The 21,534-nt window shown below is 43.8% G+C and overlaps 1 protein-coding gene across 1 annotated transcript in view; it reads right to left on the bottom strand.

Annotated features, from left to right (window-relative positions):
• Positions 1-1,302: 1,302 nt before the first annotated feature.
• The window catches only part of LOC140203442 (large ribosomal subunit protein uL3-like), a 31,388-nt gene continuing 11,156 nt past the window's right edge, over positions 1,303-21,534 (bottom strand). Inside the window, exons 6-10 of the mRNA XM_072269501.1 lie at positions 17,611-17,771; positions 11,948-12,049; positions 3,423-3,518; positions 2,021-2,140; positions 1,303-1,437 (exon numbers count right to left, since the gene is read on the bottom strand). Coding sequence (XP_072125602.1) covers positions 1,381-1,437; positions 2,021-2,140; positions 3,423-3,518; positions 11,948-12,049; positions 17,611-17,771 — 536 coding nt within the window. The 3' untranslated portion in view covers positions 1,303-1,380. The remainder of the gene's footprint in view (positions 1,438-2,020; positions 2,141-3,422; positions 3,519-11,947; positions 12,050-17,610; positions 17,772-21,534) is intronic.

Below are 21,534 nucleotides of genomic sequence, written 5' to 3'. Positions count from 1 at the left end.
AAGTGAATGAATTAGACGGGTCCTTGGAATGAACAGTGGCCCGTTCAGTGGTGGCTAATTTTATTTTCAGTCATGAACTGGCCTACCGGCAAATGACAATCACCACCAACGGGTATTTTAAACGAGAGAAAAAATATGGGAATGCAGCCACCACTACTGGAGGACACAACCATGGAAACAAAGCTACAATACATAAAACAGCCTTTGGCTATAAGATTATTTTCCTTCACATATTATTAAATAATACAGCAATGTTATCATTCTAGAGGATTTGCCTTGGGTCCAGCACGTAAGTGAGATTTCAGTGAAAGTATAGCAGCGCCTCTACTTCCTGAGAAGTTTGCAAAGATTCAGCAAGTCATCTAAAACTTTGACAAACTTCTATAGATATGTGGTGGAGAGTGTATTGACTGGTTACATCATGGCCTGGTATGCAAACACCAGTGCCCTTGAATGGAAGAGCTTACAAAAAGTAGCGGATGCGGCCCAGTCCATCACAGGGAAAGAGCTCCCCACTATTGAGCACATCTACACGGACCACTGTTGCAGGAAATCAGCATCTATCGCCAAGGAGCCCCACCATCAAGGCCATTCTCTCTTCTCACTGTTGCCATCAGGAAGGTAGATCAGGAGCCTCAGGACTCATACCATCAGGTACAGAAACTTTATATTGCTCATCAGCCATCTGGCTCTTGAACCAGAGGGGATAACTTCACTCAAGTTCACTTGCCCCATCATTGAAATGTTCCCATGACCAATGGACTCACTTTTGAGGACTCTTCATCCCATTGTCTCAATATTAATTGTTTATTCATTTATTATTTATTTATTTATTTATTTATTTATTTTTATTGAGTGTGCCTGCAGAAAATAAATCTCAGGCTTGTAAATGGTGACATATAAGTACTTTGATAATAAACTTACTTTGAACTTTGAATTTCACTTGATCCATCGCTGAACTATTCCCACAAGGTATGGATCCACTTTCAAGGTCTCATCATCTCAGGTTCACGATATTTATTTATTATTATTATTGTTTCTTTTATTTTTCTTTATGTATTTGTAGTTTGTTGTCTTTTGCACATTGATTGTTGGTCCATCCTGAAAATGAATCTCAGAATAGTATATGGTGACATATATGTACTTTGAGAATAAACTTACTTTGAACCTTGAACTAGAAATAGCCGATATATTGATATTTCAGTACTGATTCTACTTCCTGAATAAAGTTTCATTTTGTGCTGTTTATGTGAAAGTGCAGCTGTTGTTGTTATATAAGTAATATAGACAAGATGACAAAAATACTGAGCATGGCCTTTCTCTTTATTATTATCTTTTACACCAATCCATTGTCAGATGTGATGCTTCGTATCAATCTTCTTAAGATTCAGTCGGGATGCTGGCCTTTGCTTGTACTCGCTCTTTCTTGAGTGGGCCCTGAATAATGGAAATAATAAGAGAATGTAAAACAATCTGTGTCTGATTGGTTTCTTTTAGAGCAAAAATGTATCATCAATCCTATGATTAAGTATGCATAACATGGTTTCAATGTTTTTGCATTCGGAACAGGCATTATGCTCTTGCTTATGTAACAGAGTTCCTGGCATAGCTTAGCCTGGGGGCACTGAACAATTCCAATAAGACTACTGAATTAGCCATACATAATAAAAATGTACCATATGTAATGCAGTTCCTTATTGACACTCATTTGATTTTTACCACTTTTCTTTCCTCTCCACAAGATCTCAAGCTCTGGCACAACTCCCTAATAAACTGTTTCACACCCAACACACCTGTAGTCATACAGTACACCTTGCAGTAGTTTTTACCTTTTGAGGATGTCATTGCAGATTGTAAACTGTTCCAAACTTCTTTCTATTACTATTTCCAGTAACATCAATGGAACTCTATGATCTAAGATAGGTTGCCAATTCATCATCGTCCATTTTGCACTATCACACAATGTCCAAGTTACCCCAGTGGATCTGAAGCGTGTTACAGGACATTGAAGCAAACTTACCATAAAAGCTCTTTTCTCTTCAGGTGTCTGAAAACGCCCATAGCCAAACTTTGAAGTTGTGTCAATAAACTTCAGCTCCACAGTTTCCAAGTGACATCGTTTTGTGTGGACAAGAAGGGACTGCAAAAAACAGAATCGTTTTAAGCACCTTGCAATTTACAGAATTACATTGATAAATAGTTGATCCAGGAAATCATTTGGAATGTGAAATGGCAAAGATATACTAAGGACTAGTTTCTTCCAGTGTTTTTGGGGGTGGCGTAGTAGTGTAGTGGTTAGTGTAATGCTATTACAGCACCAGTAACCCGGGTTCAATTCCCACTGCTGTCCGCACGGAGTTTGTACATTCTCCCCATGACTGTGTGTGTTTCCAAAGACAGGTTAATTAGTCACATGGGGGTCATTGGGCAGGGTGGGCTCACTGGGCCAGAGGGGCCTATTAAGTGTTGTATTTCTAAATGGAATGAAATAAAATTATTCATTCTCAAATCACATAGACTTCCACCCAGGTAACTACTGGAGACATTTACCCAGTTCTCATAATGACCTATAAGAAATACATATGTTGCTCTCTCACTGCATCTGCGCCAACCTCATGCTATATTAGACACTTTCTTTGAAACTTAACTATGTTGCATTTTTGAGTTCCAAAGAATCCATTAAGACAACTGGTGCAGTCATTCCATGATAGGAATCTACCAACGTCTCACATTCCTAATGGCTCATATAAAGGTACCCATTCACGTTATTTCCTTTACATCTCTAAATGAACCGCTTTCTGCTTGATTAAGGTCTTCTTCATAAAATATGATCCAGCAAGACAGTAATATGTGCCAAGGATAATCCAGCCAGTCATAGTGATTGCTCTTCAGTGGACTGGTGGAGGTCATCACTGGATCTTTACTCTCTTATTTATCTTATTATGTAATTGTTGATTTCAGGTGCTCCTCCTACCTCCATATTAAATACACCAGCCATCCATGCGACCTACCTCCCCAGACCACTTTTTCTCATGACTGTCATCCTAGCTCTACCCCACAACAATCTTCCACACTCTCTGAAATCCATTAACCACTACCGATTCCATTTCTCCTTCACTTTCATAAAATCTTGTCTATTACTTGCCGATCATGTGATTAATTCCCAATTGTAATCATCAATTCCCCTTCCTTGAAGCAACTGCAGTGTGCCTGACCCAAGCATTAGGACCTGAATCACATGAGATCCAACTCAACACCACCGTCTCCACCTGTCAAGAGTTATTTTAACAGTTCATGCACGGAGATAATCTGAGAAAAATTCTACATTGTTATACCTGGCATTTCATTATCCAAACATGCCATAAATAGGAAAACAAAATTCCCCAGTACATTGTACTGCCCAGAACATGCACAAATTGTACCTTTCTGAGCGTAAGCACACGTTTTTTTGTTCCCATTACACAGCCCTTTATCATAACGTAGTCATTGTTCACTTCACCATAGTGTGGAAAACCACCCTGAAACAAAATAAATAGTATTATCAGCCTTTCGGTACTTAAGCTGAAATATTTGCGCAATTACATGAATGAATACATGTATTTGAAAGCTATATGTAATAAAATCCAACTCATAACTATCCAGTTAAATATCATTTTGCATGATAAGATACAAGATCATTTTAATAGAACATTATGAAAAAGAACTTAATGATAATAATATGCATTGGTTTAACATTTAAAATTAAATGATTCTTTGAACTGCTGATTTATTCCACATGCCTATTAAATTGCAATCCAAATTATTGCTCTTTGCAATCTCCAGACTATGAAATGTTGAGTCAGTTGGAAAGATTGGTAAACACAAAACCTTTCCTCCATCACTCACCACTATCATAAGACCATAAGATATAGGAGCAGAAGTAGGCCATTCGGCCCATTGAGTCTGATTCGCCATTCAATCATGGGCCGATCCAATTCTTTCAGTCTTCCCCACTCTCTTGCCTCCTCCCCATACCCTTTGATGCCCTGGCTAATCAAGAACCTATCTATCTCTGCCTTAAATGTACCCAATGACTTGGCCTCCATAGCCGCTCGTGGCAACAAATTCCACAGATTTACCACCCTCTGACTAAAGTAATTTCTCCACATCTCAATTCTAAATGAACGTCCTTCAATCCTGAAGTCGTGCCCACTTGTCCTAGAATCCCTTACCATGGGAAATAACTTTGCCATATCTAATCCATTCAGGCCTTTTAACATTCGGAATGTTTCTATGAGATCCCCCCTCATTCTCCTGAACTCCAGGGAATACAGCCCAAGAGCTGCCAGATGTTCCTCATACGATAACCCTTTCATTCCTGGAATCATTCTTGTGATTCTTCTCTGAACCCTCTCCAATGTCAGTATATCCTTTCTAAAATAAGGAGCCCAAAACTGCACACAATGCTCCAAGTGTGGCATCATGAATGGCTTATAGAGCCTCAATATCACATCTCTGCTCTTATATCCTATAACTCTAGAAATGAATGCCAACATTGCATTCGCCTTCTTCACAACTTACTCAACCTGGAGGTTAACCTTTAGGGTATCTTGCACAAAGACTCCCAAATCCTTTTGCATCTCTGCATTTTGAATTCTCTTCCCATCTAAGTAATAGTCTGCCCGTTTATTTCTTCCATCAAAGTGCATGACCATACACTTTCCAACATTGCATTTCATGTGCCACTTGTTTGCCCATTCCCCTACGCTATATAAATCACTCTGCAGGCTCTCTGTTTCCTCAACACTCCCCGCTCCTCCACCTATTTTTGTATCATTGGCAAATTTAGCCACAAATCCATTAATACTGTAGTCCAAATCATTGACATACATCATAAAAAGCAGCGGTCCCAACACCAGTCCCTGTGTAACTCCACTGGTAACCGGCAGTCACCCAGAATAGGATTCCTTTATTCCCACTCTCTGTTTTCTGTCGACCAGCCAATGCTCCACCCATGCTAGTAACTTCCCTGTAATTCCATGGGATCTTATCTTGCTAAGCAGCCTCATGTGCTGCACCTTGTCAAAGGCCTTCTGAAAATCCAAGTACACACGCCTACTGCATCTCCTTTGTCTACCCTGCTTGTAATTTCCTCAAAGAATTGCAGTAGGTTTGTCAGGCAGGATTTTCCTTTCAGTAAACCATGCTGGCTTTGGCCTATCTTGTCATGTGCTCCAGGTACTCCATAATCTCATCCCTAACAATTGATTCCAACAGCCTCCCAACCACTGATGTCAGACTAACAGGTCTATAGTTTCCTTTCTGCTGCCTCCCACCCTTCTTAAATAGCGGAGTAACACTTGCAATTTTCCAGTTATCTGGTACAATGCCAGAATCTATCGATTCTTGAAAGATCATCGTTAATGCCTCTGCAATCTCTCCAGCTACTTCCTTTGGAACCCAAGGGTGCATTCCATCAGGTCCAGGAGATTTATCCACCCTCAGACCATTAAGCTTTCTGAGCACCTTCTCAGTCGTAATTTTCACTGCACAAACTTCACCTCCCTGACACTCTTGAATGTCCGGTATATAGCAGATGTCTTCCACTGTGAAGACTGATGCAAAATACACATTCAGTTCCTCTGCCATTTCTGCATCTTTCATTACAATATCTCCAGCGTCATTTTGTATTGGTCCTATATCTACCCTCTACTATCTTTTACTCTTTATATACTTAAAAAAAAGCTTTCAGTATCTTCTTTGATACTAGTCACCAGCTTCCTTTCATAATTCACCTTTTCCTTCCTAATGATCTTCTTAGTTTCCTTCTGCAAGTTTTTAAAAGCTTCCCAATCCTTTATCTTCCCACTAGCTCTGGCTTCCTCGTATGCCATCTCTTTTGCTTTTACTTTTGCTTTTACTTTGGCTCTGACTTCACTTGTCAGCCATGGTAGTGTCCTTCTTCCCTTTGAAAATTTCTTCTTATTTGGAATATATCTGTCTTGCACTTCCCTCATTTTCCACAGAAACTCCAGCCATTACTGTTCTGCTGTCCTTCCTGCAAATGTCCCTTTCCAGTCAATTTCAGCCGGTTTTCCTCTCATGCCATTGTAATTTCCTTTATTCCACTGAAATACCGACACATTGTATTTTATTTTATTCCCTCTCAAATTTCAATGTGAACTTGATCATATTGTGATCACTGTTCCCCAAGGATCCCTTAACCTTAAGCTCTCTTATCACCTCTGGATCATTGCACAACACCCAATCCAGCACAGCCAATCCCCAAGTGGGCTCAACAACAAGCTGTTCTAAAAAATCCATCACTTAGACATTCTACGAATTCTCACCCTTGAAGTACAGTACTCACCTGGTTCTCCCAATCCACTTTCATGTTAAAATCACCAACGATTATCATGACATTACCTTTCTGACACACCTTTTCTATCTCCTGCTGTAATTTGTAATCCACATCCCAGCTGCTGTTTGGAGGCCAGTATACAACTGCCATTACGGACTTCTTACCCTTGCCATTTCTTAACTCAACCCAGGGAGACTGTACACCTTCCAATCCTATGTCATCTCTTTCCAATGATTTAATATTATTTCTTATACACAGAGCCACACCACCCCCTCTGCCTACCAACCTATCTTTCCGATACACCGTATATCCTTGGATATTCAACTGCCAATGGCAGCCATCCTCTAGATAAGTTTCAGAGATGGCCACAACGTCATATTTGCCAATCTGTCGTTGAATTTCAAGATCATCCATTTTATTCCTTATGCTGCATGCATTCAAATGTAACACTTTCCGTCCAGTATTTGTTGTTTTCTGTCTTAACTGCACCATACCTCTATTGCCCTGTAACTCATGCCACTGGCTGTGATTAAGCCTCATCTCCTGCCTGCTCTTTCTATAATCTCTGTTGCACGGTATCTTTGATTTATTTTTGTTTTCTTCATCCTCAACCTTATCACTCTGGTTCCCATCCTCCTGCCAAATTAGTTTAAACCCTCCCTAACAGCTGTATTAAATGTGCCCACTAGGATATTGGATCCCTTTTGGTTCAGGTGTAACCTGTCCGTTTTGTACAGGTCATACCTCCCCCAGAAGAGGCCCCAGTGATCCAGGAATCTAAAGCCCTGCCCCCTACACCAGTCTTTCAGCCACACATTTATACACCTGATCATCCCTTGCTTTGAATCTTACAATGGAGATAGCATGCAAATAATATTGACTGCAGGAACATCGTTTATTCTTGTTTATACGCATCAATATTATTACTGTAGATGTCTCTTTCTAGGAACACCTAATTGTAGAAACATAGAAAACCTACAGCACGATACAGGCCCTTCGGCCCACAAACCTGTGCCAAACGTGTTCTTACTTTAGAAATTACCTAGGGTATCCCATAGACCTCTATTTTTCTAAGCTCCATATACCTATCCAGGAGTCCCTTAAAAACCCTATCGTATCCATCTCCACCACCCTCACCGGAAGCCCATTCCATGCTCTCACCACTCTCTGTGTAAAAAACTTACCCCTGACTTCTCCTCTGTATCTACTTCCAAGCACCTTAAAACTGTGCCTTCTCATGCTAGCCATTTCAGCTCTGAAAAAAGTCTCTGACTATCCACACAATCAATGCCTCTCATTATCTTGTACACCTCTATCAGGTCACCGCTCATCCTCCGTCGCTCCAAGGAGAAAAGGCTGAGTTCACTCAACCTATTCTCATAAGGCATGCTCCCCCAATCTAGGCAACATCCTTGTAAATCTCCTCTGCACCTTTTCTATGGTTTCCAAGTCCTTCCTGTAGTGAGGCGACCAGAACAGAGCACGGTATTCCAAGTGGGGTCTGATCAAGGTCCTATATAGCTGCAACATTACCTCTCGGCTCTTAAACTCAATTCCACAATTGATGAAGGCCAATGCACCGTATGCCTTCTTAACCACAGAGTCAACCTGAGCAGCAGCTTTGAGTGTCCTATGGACTCGGACCCCAAGATCCCTCTGTTCCTCCACACTGCTGAGAGTCTTACCATTAATACTACATTCTGCCATCATATTTGACCTACCAAAATGAACCACCTCACACTTATCTGGGTTGAACTCCATCTGCCACTTCTCAGCCCAGTTTTGCATCCTATCAATGTCCTGCTGTAACCTCTGACAGCCCTTCATACTATCCACAGCACTCCCAACCTTTGTGTCATCAGCAAATTTGCTAACCTATCCCTCCACTTCTTCATCCAGGTCATTTATAAGAATCACGAAGAGTACGGGTCCCAGAACAAATCTCTGAGGCACACCACTGGTCACTGACCTCCATATAACCCATCTACAACCACTCTTTGCCTTCTATAGGCAAGCCAGTTCTGGATTAACAAAGCAATGTCCCCTTGGGTCCCATGCCTCCTTACTTTCTCAATAAGCCTTGCATGGGGTAACTTATCAAATGCCTTGCTGAAATCCATATCTACATCTACTGCTCTACCTTCATCAATGTGTTTAGTCATATCCTCAAAAAACTCAATCAGGCCTTTGACAAAGCCATGCTGACTATTCATAATCATATTCTTCCTTTCCAAATGTTCATAAATCCTGTCTCTCAGGTTCCTATCCATCAACTTACCAACCACTGAAGACTCACTGGTCTATAATTTCCTGGCCTATCTCTACATCCTTTCTTGTACAAGGGAACAACATCCACAACCCTCCAATCCTCTGGAATCTCTCCCATCCCCATTGATGATGCAAAGATCATCACCAGAGGCTCAGCAATCTCCTCCCTCGACTCCCACAGTAGCCTGGGGTACATCTCATCCAGTCTCTGAGACTTATCCAGTTTGATGATTTCCAAAAGCTCCAGCATATCCTCTTTCTTAATATCTACATGCTTAAGCTTCTCAATCCACTTTAAGTCATCCCTACAATTGCCAAGATCCTTTTCCATAGTGAATACTGAAGCAAAGTATTCATTAACTACCTCTGCTATCTCCTCTGGTTCCATACACACTTTTCTACTGTCACACTTGATTGGTCCTATTCTCTCACGTCTTATCCTCTTGCTCTTCACATACTTGTAGAATGCCTTGGGGTTTTCCTGAATCCTGTCCCCCCAAGGCCTTCTCATGGTCCCTTCTGGCTCTTCTAATTTCATTCTTAAGTTCCTTCCTGCTAGTCTTATAATTTTCTAGATCTCTAACATTACCTAGTTTTTGAACCTTTCGTAAGCTCTTCTTTTCTTCTTGATGAGATTTACAACAGCCTTTGTACACCATGGTTCCTGTACCCTACCATCTTTTCCCTGTCTCATTGGAATGTACCTATGCAGAACTCCACACAAATACCCCCTGAACATTTGCCACAACTCTTCCGTGCATTTCCCTGAGAACATCTGTTCTCAATTTATGCTTCCAATTTCCTGCCTGATAGCCTCATATTTCCCCTTACTCCAAATAAACATTTCCCTAACTTGTCTGTTCCTATCCCTCTCCAATGCTATGGTAAAGGAGATAGAATTGTGATCACTATCTCCAAAATGCCCTCCCACTGAAAGAAGTGACACCTGACCAGGTTCATTTCCCAATACCAAATCAAGTACAGACTCTCCTCTTGTAGGCAAGAAACCTTCCTGAACAGACCTAACAAACTCCACCCCATCTAAACCCCTCACTCTAGGGAAATGCCAATTCGATATTTGGGAAATTAAAATCTCCCACCACAACACCCCTGTTATAATTACACCTTTCCAAAATCTGTCTCAATATCCGCTCCTCGATGTCCCTGTTACTATTGGGTGGTCTAAAAGAAAGACCCAGTTGAGTTATTGAACTCTTCCTGTTCCTAGCTTCCACCCAGAGAGACTCCGCAGACAATCCCTCCATAACTTCCTCCTTTTCTGCAGCCGTGACACTATCTCTGATCAACAGTGCCATGACCCCACCTCTTTTGCCTCCCTCCCTGTCCTTTCTGAAACATCTAAAACCTGGCACTCGAAGTAACCATTCCTGCCCCTGAGCCATCCAAGTCTCTGTAATGGCACAACATCATAGCTCAAAGTACTGATCCATGCTCTAAACTCATCCGCTTTGTTCATAATACTCCTTGCATTAAAATAGACACATCTCAAACCATCGGTCTGAGCGTGTCCCTTCTCTATCACCTCCCTCTCACACTGCCTACAAGCTTTTTCTATTTGTGAGCCAACCTCCCTTTCCTCCGTCACTTCAGTTCAGTTCCCACCCTAAGCAATTCTAGTTTAAACTCTCCCCAATAGCTTTTGCAAACCTCCCTGCCAGGATATTGGTCTCCTTGGGATTCAAGTGCAACCCATCCTTTTTGTACAGGTCACACCTGCCCCAAAGGAGGTCCCAGTGATCCAGAAACCTGAATCCCTGCCCTTTGCTCCAATCCCTCAGCCACGCATTTATCCTCCACCTCAGTCTATTGCTATACTTACTGTCACGTGGCACAGGCAGTAATCCCGAGATTACTACCCTTGTGGTCCTGCTTCTCAACTTTCTTCCTAACTCCTTGTAGTCTGTTTTCAGGACCTCCTCCCTTTTCCTACCTATGTCGTTGGTACCAATACGTACCACAACCTCTGGCTGTCCTCCTTCCCACTTCAGGATATTGTAGACGCGATCAGAAACAGCCCAGACCCTGGCACCTGGGAGGCAAGCTACCATCCAAGTTTCTTTCCTGCATCCATAGAATCACCTATCTGACCCCATAACTATAGAGCCCCCTATCACTACTGCCATCTTCTTCCTTTCCCCACCCTTCAGAGCCACAGGGCCGGACTCTGTGCCAGAGGTGCGGCCACTGTTACTTCCCCCAGGTAGGCCGTCTCCCCCAGCAGTACTTATAAGAGTACTTCTTGTTAAGGAAGTCAGCCACTGGGGTACTCTCTAGTACCTGACTCTTCTCCTTCCCTCTCCTGACTGTGACCCACTTATCTGTCTCGCGAGGCCACGGTGTGACTACCTGCCTATAGCTCCTCTCTATCACCTCCTCACCCTCTCTGACCAGACGAAGGTCATCAAGCTGCATCTCCGGTTCCCTAACATGATCCCTAAGGAGCTGCAGCTCGACGCACCTGGTGCGGATGTGGCCGTCCGGGAGGCTGGGAGTCTCCAGGACTTCCCACATCTAACACCGAGCACAGAACACCGGCCTCACACACATACTTCCTGTCTGTATTCTACACAGTTAACCTACCTCACTTCGACCCAGTATCACCAAACCCTCCCTACTCTGTCTCCCTCTCTCCATCATTCGCTCCTCTAAAGCCCGCTCTATAAAGTTGTCTTCTTTTTAAACTCTTCTCGCTGTTCTCACTGGCTGACATCCACGCGCTTGCGCAGTCATGCCCTGATCCAACCGCTGAAGAAATAACTGTCTCCTTTTAAAATCTTCTCGATTTAAAACTCTTCTCGCTGTTCTCACGGGCTGGCGTCCAAGCACTTGGAATTTCCAGTATGATCTACTAAAGTCCCTTTCAACTCACAGGACCCAGGACCAGGTACTCCTTTCAATTCTCTGAAGCTCTGATTCACATACTCCATTTCAATGCACCAGTGCCCTGGTTTCTGAGTTCAGTTTGAACTCTCTGGGGTCTCATTTCCTCTGTTTCCTTTAAATTTACTAAGTTCACTGAAAAATGCATTGTAATACTGTGTAACATCTAAAAGGGAATAGTTTCCAACCAATCTACCTGTCTGGCAGTACCAAAGTCCTGAGCTTGCCAGATAATTGGAAGTTAAATGTATAACCTTTAGCAATGAAGCAACAAGACAGATGCACACTGAGGTTTGACAGGGCCATTAACAGAAAAGCGGGTGTTTTGAGACTATGGGAAAAGAAAATGCAAGTAAGATCATTCAGAATCGTTTGTGATATTTCCTCTGCCATTGTGTCAATATCTGCCACTAAATAAGTGAGATTATTCAAACTTACCATTGGAGTAATGCTCTTATTAGTCAGATCGTAATTAGTGGAAGCATTATTTTTCACTACTTTGCCATCTTCCACATGGATCCCTTTACCAAGGCGATAAATCTGATCAGAACAGGAAAAGAAGGCTTAGACAGTTCATAAAATAAGCTATGATGTGTTCAAGCTAAGCTGAAGAATCAGTGAAGATACAGACTTTAAGAAATGGCAGTGAATTAATGTCGCTTCACATTGATCTAAAAGTTTCCATGGCTGCATCCAATCCAACACCCCCCAGGCTGATACTGTAAAATATTTTGGGTGGTCATTGCAAATGGCCAGTTTTGAATTCCATAATATTTGTTGCTACACCACAATATTTTTATTTCTTAATATTTCCTCCAAAGATATGTCTGTAGCTTTTAAATTTAGCCCACGAAGGTTTTGAATGGGCCTTAAAAGAATCTGTACAAACTCATACTTTCTCAAGGCAAAGTCAGGCTGACACCAGGAGATATCCGAGCCTGAACACTGCAAGACAATTGTTAAAAGATCATTCGAAACAACTGCCCACTGACTAAAGTACCATCAGTGAACGTGAGTCCATGCTCCTTATCATTAATTCTCCCTTTTCCATAAATGTCCAAAGGTGAACATAAGGTGAAGATGGGACTTTGCGTGACTCTTAACCTGTGAACAGCTTGTTAGAGCTCACACATGACCAGTATAGATGGATGAAGAGTTGGGATAGCTGTACATTCAAAGATGCAAAACTTGTTTCGAATTACAGGCCACTACAATATGCCAGACGTTAGAATGATCACACAATGAGCTCGCTGAGATACTTTGCAAATTGCAAAGCAAAAGGACATCATTGACTTATTATCGTGCTTCTCAAAAGTGATGTTAATTTGACCTGGCTCATTGCTTTTCACTAGCAACATACTCCAGTGATGTCAAACACACAAGCAAAGATGCGCTACTGCTTTGATGGCATGACAGTGAACATTTAAAACAAAATTGTGCCAAAAGCTTAGATTCTGTGGAGCAACCTTGAGGACTTCCAATCAAAGGGTCACATCTGATTACCTGATTGGCAGACCACGTGTGCTTGCAACACTGCGTGTCCGACAGAGTGATCAGCAGCACTGGGGCTCCACAGGGGACTGTCTTGTCTCCCTTTCTCTTCACTATTTACACCTCGGACTTCAACTACTGCACAGAGTCTTGTCATCTTCAGAAGTTTTCTGATGACTCTGCCATGGTTGGATGCATCAGCAAGGGAGATGAGGCTGAGTACAGGGCTACGATAGGAAACTTTGTCACATGGTGTGAGCAGAATTACCTGCAACTTAATGTGAAAAAGACTAAGGAGCTGGTGGTAGACCTGAGGAGAGCTAAGGTACTGGTGACCCCTGTTTCCATCCAGGGGGTCAGTGTGGACATGGTGGAGGATTACAAATATCTGGGGATACGAATTGACAATAAACTGGACTGGTCAAAGAACACTGAGGCTGTCTACAAGAAGGGTCAGAGCCATCTCTATTTCCTGAGGAGACTGAGGTCCTTTAACATCTGCCGGACGATGCTGAGGATGTTCTACGAGTCTGTGGTGGCCAGTGTGATCATGTTTGCTGTTGTGTGCTGGGGCAGCAGGCTGAGGGTAGCAGACACCAACAGAATCAACAAACTCATTCAACAGGAATTCTGCAGATGCTGGAGTTTCAAGCAACACACATCAAAGTTGCTGGTGAACGCAGCAGGCCAGGCAGCATCTGTAGGAAGAGGTGCAGACGACGTTTCAGGCCGAGACCCTTCGTCAGGACTAACTGAAGGAAGAGTGAGTAAGGGATTTGAAAGTTGGAGGGGGAGGGGGAGATCCAAAATGATAGGAGAAGACAGGAGGGGGAGGGATGGAGCCAAGAGCTGGACAGGTGATTGGAAAAAGAGGATACAAGAGGATCATGGGACAGGAGGTCCGGGAAGAAAGACAAGGGGGGGGGGGTACCCAGAGGATGGGCAAGAGGTATATTCAGAGGGACAGAGAGAGAAAAAGGAGAGTGAGAGAAAGAATGTGTGCATAAAAATATGTAACAGATGGGGTACAAGGGGGAGGTGGGTCCTAGCGGAAGTTAGAGAAGTCGATGTTCATGCCATCAGGTTGGAGGCTACCCAGACGGAATATAAGGTGTTGTTCCTCCAACCTGACTGTGGCTTCATCTTTACAGTAGAGGAGGCCGTGGATAGACATGTCAGAATGGGAATGGGATGTGGAATTAAAATGTGTGGCCACTGGGAGATCCTGCTTTCTCTGGCGGACAGAGCGTAGATGTTCAGCAAAGCGGTCTCCTAGTCTGCGTCGGGTCTCGCCAATATATAAAAGGCCACATCGGGAGCACCGGACGCAGTATATCACCCCAGTCGACTCACAGGTGAAGTGTTGCCTCACCTGGAAGGACTGTTTGGGGCCTTGAATGGTGGTAAGGGAGGAAGTGTAAGGGCATGTGTAGCACTTGTTCCACTTACACGGATAAGTGCCAGGAGGGAGATCAGTGGGGAGGGATGGGGGGACGAATGGACAAGGGAGTTGTGTAGGGAGCGATCCCTGCGGAATGCAGAGAGAGGTGGGGAGGGAAAGATGTGCTTAGTGGTGGGATCCCGTTGGAGGTGGCGGAAGTTACGGAGAATAATATGTTGGACCCGGAGGCTGGTGGGGTGGTAGGTGAGGACCAGGGGAACCCTATTCCTAGTGGGGTGACGGGAGGATGGAGTGAGAGCAGATGTACGTGAAATGGGGGAGATGTGTTTAAGAGCAGAGTTGATAGTGGAGGCAGGGAAGCCCCTTTCTTTAAAAAATGAAGACATCTCCTTCGTCCTAGAATGAAAAGCCTCATCCTGAGAGCACCCTGTCTCTTGCACTGACTCTCACAGCTATCTGGACTATTCCTCTTCTCACCCTGTCTCTTGCACTGACTCTCACAACTATCTGGACTATTCCTCTTCTCACCCTGTCTCTTGCAAAAACGCCATCCCCATCTCGCAATTCCTCCGTCTCCGCCGCATCTGCTCTCAGGATGAGGCTCCATCCTCCCGCCACCCCACTAGGAATAGGGTTCCCCTGGTCCTCACCTACCACCCCACCAGCCTCCGGGTCCAACATATTATTCTCCGTAACTTCCGCCACCTCCAACAGGATCCCACCACTAAGCACATCTTTCCCTCCCCACCTCTCTCTGCATTCCGCAGGGATCGCTCCCTACACAACTCCCTTGTCCATTCGTCCCCCCCATCCCTCCCCACTGATCTCCCTCCTGGCACTTATCCGTGTAAGCGGAACAAGTGCTACACATGCCCTTACACTTCCTCCCTTACCACCATTCAGGGCCCCAAACAGTCCTTCCAGGTGAGGCAACACTTCACCTGTGAGTCGACTGGGGTGATATACTGCGTCCGGTGCTCCCGATGTGGCCTTTTATATATTGGCGAGACCCGACGCAGACTGGGAGATCGCTTTGCTGAACATCTACGCTCTGTCCGCCAGAGAAAGCAGGATCTCCCAGTGGCCACACATTTTAATTCCACATCCCATTCCCATTCTGACATGTCTATCCACGGCCTCCTCTACTGTAAAGATGAAGCCACACTCAGGTTGGAGGAACAACACCTTATATTCCGTCTGGGTAGCCTCCAACCTGATGGCATGAACATCGACTTCTCTAACTTCCGCTAGGCCCCACCTCCCCCTCGTACCCCGTCTGTTACTTATTTTTATGCACACATTCTTTCTCTCACTCTCCTTTTTCTCCCTCTGTCCCTCTGAATATACCTCTTGCCCATCCTCTGGGTCCCCCCCCACCTTATCTTTCTTCCCAGACCTCCTGTCCCGTGATCCTCTCGGATCCCCTTTTGCCAATCACCTGTCCAGCTCTTGGCTCCATCCCTCCCCCTCCTGTCTTCTCCTATCATTTTGGATCTCCCCCTCCCCCTCCAACATTCAAATCTCTTACTCACTCTTCCTTCAGTTAGTCCTGACGAAGGGTCTCGGCCTGAAACGTCGACTGTACCTCTTCCTACAGATGCTGCCTGGCCTGCTGCGTTCACCAGCAACTTTGATGTGTGTTGCAACAAACTCATTCGTAAGGCCAGTGATGTTGTGGGGATGGAACTGGACTCTCTCACGGTGGTGTCTGAAAAGAGGATGCTGTCCAAGTTGCATGCCATCTTGGACAGTGTCTCCCATCCACTACATATTGTACTGGGTGGGCACAGGAGTACATTCAGCCAGAGACTCATTCCACCAAGATGCAGCAGTGTCATAGGAAGTCATTCCTGCCTGTGGCCATCAAACTTTACAACTCGTCCCTTGGAGGATCAGAAACCCTGAGCCAAGAGGCTGGTCCTGGACTTATTTCATAATTTACTGGCATAATTTACATATTACTATTTAACTATTTATGGTTTTATTACTATTTATTATTTATGGTGCAATTGTAACGAAAACCAATTTCCCCCGGGATCAATAAAGTATGACTATGACTATGACTATGATCAGCAGCTCAACTCCAGCTGCCACATTCCAATGTGCAGTTGTGGAAGCTGGGGCTGAGCTGGTCCTTGAGTAGGAAATTGTTGGTAATTCCCCATTGAATTGCCAGCCAGAAATAATCACAACTTGGTATATTAATTTAAATCCCAACCATCAGTGGAAGCTCTGTAGCCATCTGTTTGGCAGTGGTGGGATACATTCGTGGGAGTTATCCTGGGGTTAAAGGTCACATGTAATCTCAGAGTGTGGCTCTGGGAGTTTGAGCATGATGAAGCTAGAAAGCATGCGGAAATTTTTTCTCATTTTCCGACTGATAATAACATCATGACATTTACAGTTAGTAGAGGAGTATCATACTTGACTAAGTCTGAATTTCCAGGGTATTCTTGATCTATTGATTTCATACAATTTTTAAATGACATACAATGCAGAATAGGCCCTTCTGACCCTTTAAACTGCACCTCCCAGCAACCCCTGATTTAACCCTATCCTAATCACAGAATAATTTTAGCCTAACAACTGGTACATCTTTGCACTGTGGGAGGAAACCCACACAGTCACAGGGAGAACATAATGTACAAACTCCTTGCAGGCAGCAGCAGGAATTGAACCTGGGTCACCCGTACTGTAAAGCATTGTGCCAACCACTACGCTACCTTACCGCTTATACCAGTGGTATGGCACAGAAGGGACCTCGTCAGCTTACAAGTTGTTCCCAGAGGAACAATCTATTACAATCCAGTTCCCTACTCCTTCCCTGTGGCCCGGTAAATTATTTTCTCCTGTGTGCCTTTCACCACCTTCAAATAAAGTGGTTTCTTGATCATCACCTTCTCTGGGTAAAAATTATTTTCCTCATGCCTCCTGTGTTTCTCTTACCTTTGTCTTTTTGTGGCTCCCAGTTATTGAACCATCCAGAAATATAACATCTTAACTGTTCAAGTAACCATTGAAGTAACACTCACTACAGGCTGAAGGAACTCAGCAGGTCGGGCAGCATCCATGGAAACGATCAGTCAATGTTTCGGGCCGGACGCTGCCCGACCTGCTGAGTTCCTCCAGCTTGTAGTGAGTATTGCTTTGACCTCAGCATCTGCAGAATATTTTGTGTTAACCATTGAAGTAAACGTTTGACATTTACCTTCTTATTAATCTCTGTACGGTGGAAAAAACCCTTCTGCCCTGCACGGGCAATAGTGTACCCAACTCGAGCTGGATGCCAGGCCCCAATGCAGGCAACCTTTCGCAGACCTTTATGGGTCTTCCTTGGCAGTTTTTTAGTGTGCCACCGGGAGGTCACACCTGTGAACCAACAAAAAAATGTGTCAATTTGGAGTTGCATTTTGTTTGCATGTTCACATTGGAATAACTTCCAATAAATCAAAGAAAAGGCTTTTGTTATTCAGAAAAGTTAATCATTTATAATCTCTCTATCTCTAAACTCACTAATTCTAATCTAGGGTTTTTTTTTGGAAAATATAGGTAGAAGGAGGGGGTAGTTGCACTACTAATCAGGGACGATATGACAGCCACACTCAGAGTGGACAAAATGGAGGGCTCGTCCACTGAATCTATATGGACAGACCTCAAAAATAAGAAAGGAGCAATCATGCTGATGCAATTGTACTGCAGACTCCCCAGGAGCCACCGTGACATTGAGGAACAGATTTGCCTAGAGATAAAGGAAAGATGTGAAAACAATAGGATTGTTGTCATGGGGGACTTCAACTTCCCTCATATAAACTGGGACCTTCTTAGTGCAAATGGTTTAGGTGGGGCAAAATTTGTTAGAAGCATCCAGGAAGGTTGCTTAAATCAATATGTAGGTAGTCCAACATGAGGACAGGCTGTACTGGACCAGGTGTTGGGTGATAAACCTGACCAAGTGTCTGACTGCTCGGTAAGTCAGCAGTTAGGGAACAGTGGTGTGGCACGTGGCCAAGTGGTTAGGGCATTGGGCTCACAATCTGTAGGTCATGAGTTCGAGTCTGGGTCAAGGCAGCGTGTTGTATCTTTGAGCAAGGCGCTGAACCACACACTGTTCCAGTCCACCCAGCTAAAAATGGGTACCGGCAAAATGCTGGGGGTTAACCTCGTGATAGACTGGCATCCTATCCGGTGGGGCGGGGGGGAGTCTCGTACTCTCAGTCGCTTCACACCACAGAAACCGGCATAAGCACTGGCGTGATGGGCCACAAGGCTCGGGACAGACTTTAACTTTAAACTAGGGAACAGTGACCATAAGTCCTTAAGTTTTAAGATAGTTATAGATAAGGATAGCATGGGCCTTGCAGCAGGGAAAACTACGAATGCATTAGGCAGGAACCAGGGAGAGTTCATTGGAAACAGCTTTTTTTGGGCAAGTCCACATCTGACGTGTGGTGGATGCTTAAAGACCAACTGCACAGAGTACAGGACAGGTATGTTCCAGTCAAGAGGAAGGCCAAAAGGACCTTGGATGTCAAGGAAGGTGATGAATTTAGTCAAGAAGAAATAGGAAACGTGTGTAAAGCTCAGGAAGCTAGAATCAAGCAGAGCCCAAGAGAATTATAAAGGAGCCAGAAAAGAAACTCAAAAAGAAACTTGGAAAAGCCAGGAGGGGCCAGGAAAAGTCCTTGGCAAGTATGATTAAAGAGAATCCTGGGGCATTCTAAACATACATCAAGAGCAAGAAGATAACTAGGGAGAGGGTGGGATCAAAGGTGGATAATCTGCTTGTAGGCAAAGGATCAACTATTAACCAAGAAGGATGTGAAGGGCAGTGAGATCAGTGCCAAGGTTACTAGTATGCTAGGGCATGTCGAAAGAAAGAAGAAGGAAGTGCTGGACCTCTTAAGGAATATGAAGGTGGATGAGTCTCCCGGGCCAGATGGGATATACCCTTAGGTTACTGGCAGAAGCAAGTGAAGAGATTGCTGGGGCCTTGACCAATATCTTTGTGCTCTCTCCAACCACAAGTGATGTTTCAGGGAACTGGCAAGTAGCTAATGTTGTTCCATTGTTTAAGAAGAGAACCAGGGATAATTCTAGAAACTATAGACCAGCAAGTCTTAAATCAGTGCTGGGGAAGTTACTGGAGAGAATTATTAGGGATAGGATTTATGATCATTTGGAGAATCAGGGGCTAATTAAGGACAGCCAATGTGGCTTTGTGCAGAGCCGTGTCTTCCTAACTCGATTGAGTTTTTTGACAAGGTGACAACGGTGATTCATGAAGCTAGAGCTGTGGGTGTTGTCTATATGGATTTTAGGAAGATGTTTGACAAGCTCCCTCATGAGAGGCCCATCCAAAAGATTAAGATGCATGGGATCCATGGTGAATTGATTCAGAACTGGCTTACTCATGGAAGACAGAAGGTGGTGGTCGAAGGGAATTATTCTAGCCAGAGGTCTGTGATTAGTGGTGTTCTACAGGGATCTCTACTGGGACCTCTGCTGTCTGTAATTTATATAAATGGCCTCGATGAAAATGTAGATAGGTGGGTTAGTAAGTTTGCAAATGGTATAAAATTGGTGGTGATGTGCATACTGTAGAAGACTGGCAAAGAATACAACAGGATATGGAACAGTTGAAGATAAGGACAGAGAAATGGCAAATGGAGCTTTCCTGGCCAAATGTGAAGTATTACACCTTAGTAGGTCAAATGTAAAGAGACAGCACACTGTTAAGGGCAAGACCTTTAACAGTGTTGATGAGCAGAGGGATCTTGGGGTCCAAGTGCATGGCTCCCTGAAAGAGGCTACACAGGTTGATAGGGTGGTTAAGAAGGAATTTGGTACACTTGCCTTTTTTGTCAAGGTATTGAGTTCAAATGCTAGGAAGTTACATTGCAGCTTTATAAAACTCTAGTTAGGCTGAAACTGGAGAATTGCATACTGTTCTGGTCACCATCTTAAAGGAAAGATGTTGAGGCTTTGGAGGGGTGCAGAAGAGGTTCACACTGATTCTGTCTGGATTAGAGGCCATGTGCTATATCAAGAGATTGGACAAACTTGGGTTGTTTTCTCTTGAGAGGCAAAGGCTGAGGGGAATTCTGATAGCGATTTATAAGATTATAGATAGAGCAGACAGACAATATATTTTTCCCCAAGGTCGAAATGTCTAATAACAGAGGATATGCATTTAAGGTGAGAGGGGGTAACTTCAAAGGCGATGTGAGAGGCAAGTTTTTAAACAGAGTGATGGATGCCTGGAATGTGCTGCCTGGGAGGTGGTAGAGGGGAGTACATTAGGGACTTTTAAGAGACTTCTAGATAGGTACAGGAATGTGAGGAAAATGGAGGGATATGAACATTGTGTAGGCATTAAGGGATTAGTTTCATTGGTCATTTGGTTACTAATTTCTTTGGTTTAGCGTAATATTGTGGGCCGAAGGTGATGTTCCAGTCCTGTACTCTTCTATATTTAATGTTTATTCATAACAATCCCATCCATTCTTCAAAGCATTAGGATCAGTTTTCATGTTTCATTAACCACTTTATTTTTACCCTTGCCCAAAATTCTGGGATCCTCCATGAATCCATCCTAACCCCTTAGGAAGGAAACTGAAGATGGATTGTCTGTGGAAGAAAACCCCAACCTCGTCCAGCACTTTATAGAAGTGTTCCTTTATAGGTCGAGTATCACTCCCCAAATAATAAATAAAAGATTTCTCCCTTTCCACCCTTTAAGCTTCCCTTAATGTCAGGGAAGCTTTGATCAAGTCATCTCATGATATTTTAGAGCTTGGGCTCTACAATTTGGTCTATATAATATCTCCTCACAGTTTCGATTGGAGTCAAGGTCATGAAGGCCATAAGCCTTCCTATGATATGGTACAGGAAGTTTTCACAATCCGTTAGTCTTGCGAGACCATGGATCTGTGCCAAGAAAGTCTTCACTCTCCAGGAAGCAGGCCTGGGCAAGGCTGTATGGAAGACCAGCAGTTGCCCATGCTGCAAGTCTCCCCTCTCCATGACACCAATGTTGTCCAAGGGAAGGGCAAGGGCCGATATACTTTTTAATATAACTAAGGTATAACCTTTGCCAATGAACATACACAGGTAAATAATGGCTACAAGTTTA

Source organism: Mobula birostris, chromosome 9, assembly GCF_030028105.1.
Source record: "Mobula birostris isolate sMobBir1 chromosome 9, sMobBir1.hap1, whole genome shotgun sequence".
Lineage (NCBI taxonomy): Eukaryota > Metazoa > Chordata > Chondrichthyes > Myliobatiformes > Myliobatidae > Mobula > Mobula birostris.
The sequence above is the reverse complement of the archived record's forward strand: the minus strand, read 5'-3'. Positions and strand labels throughout refer to the sequence as shown.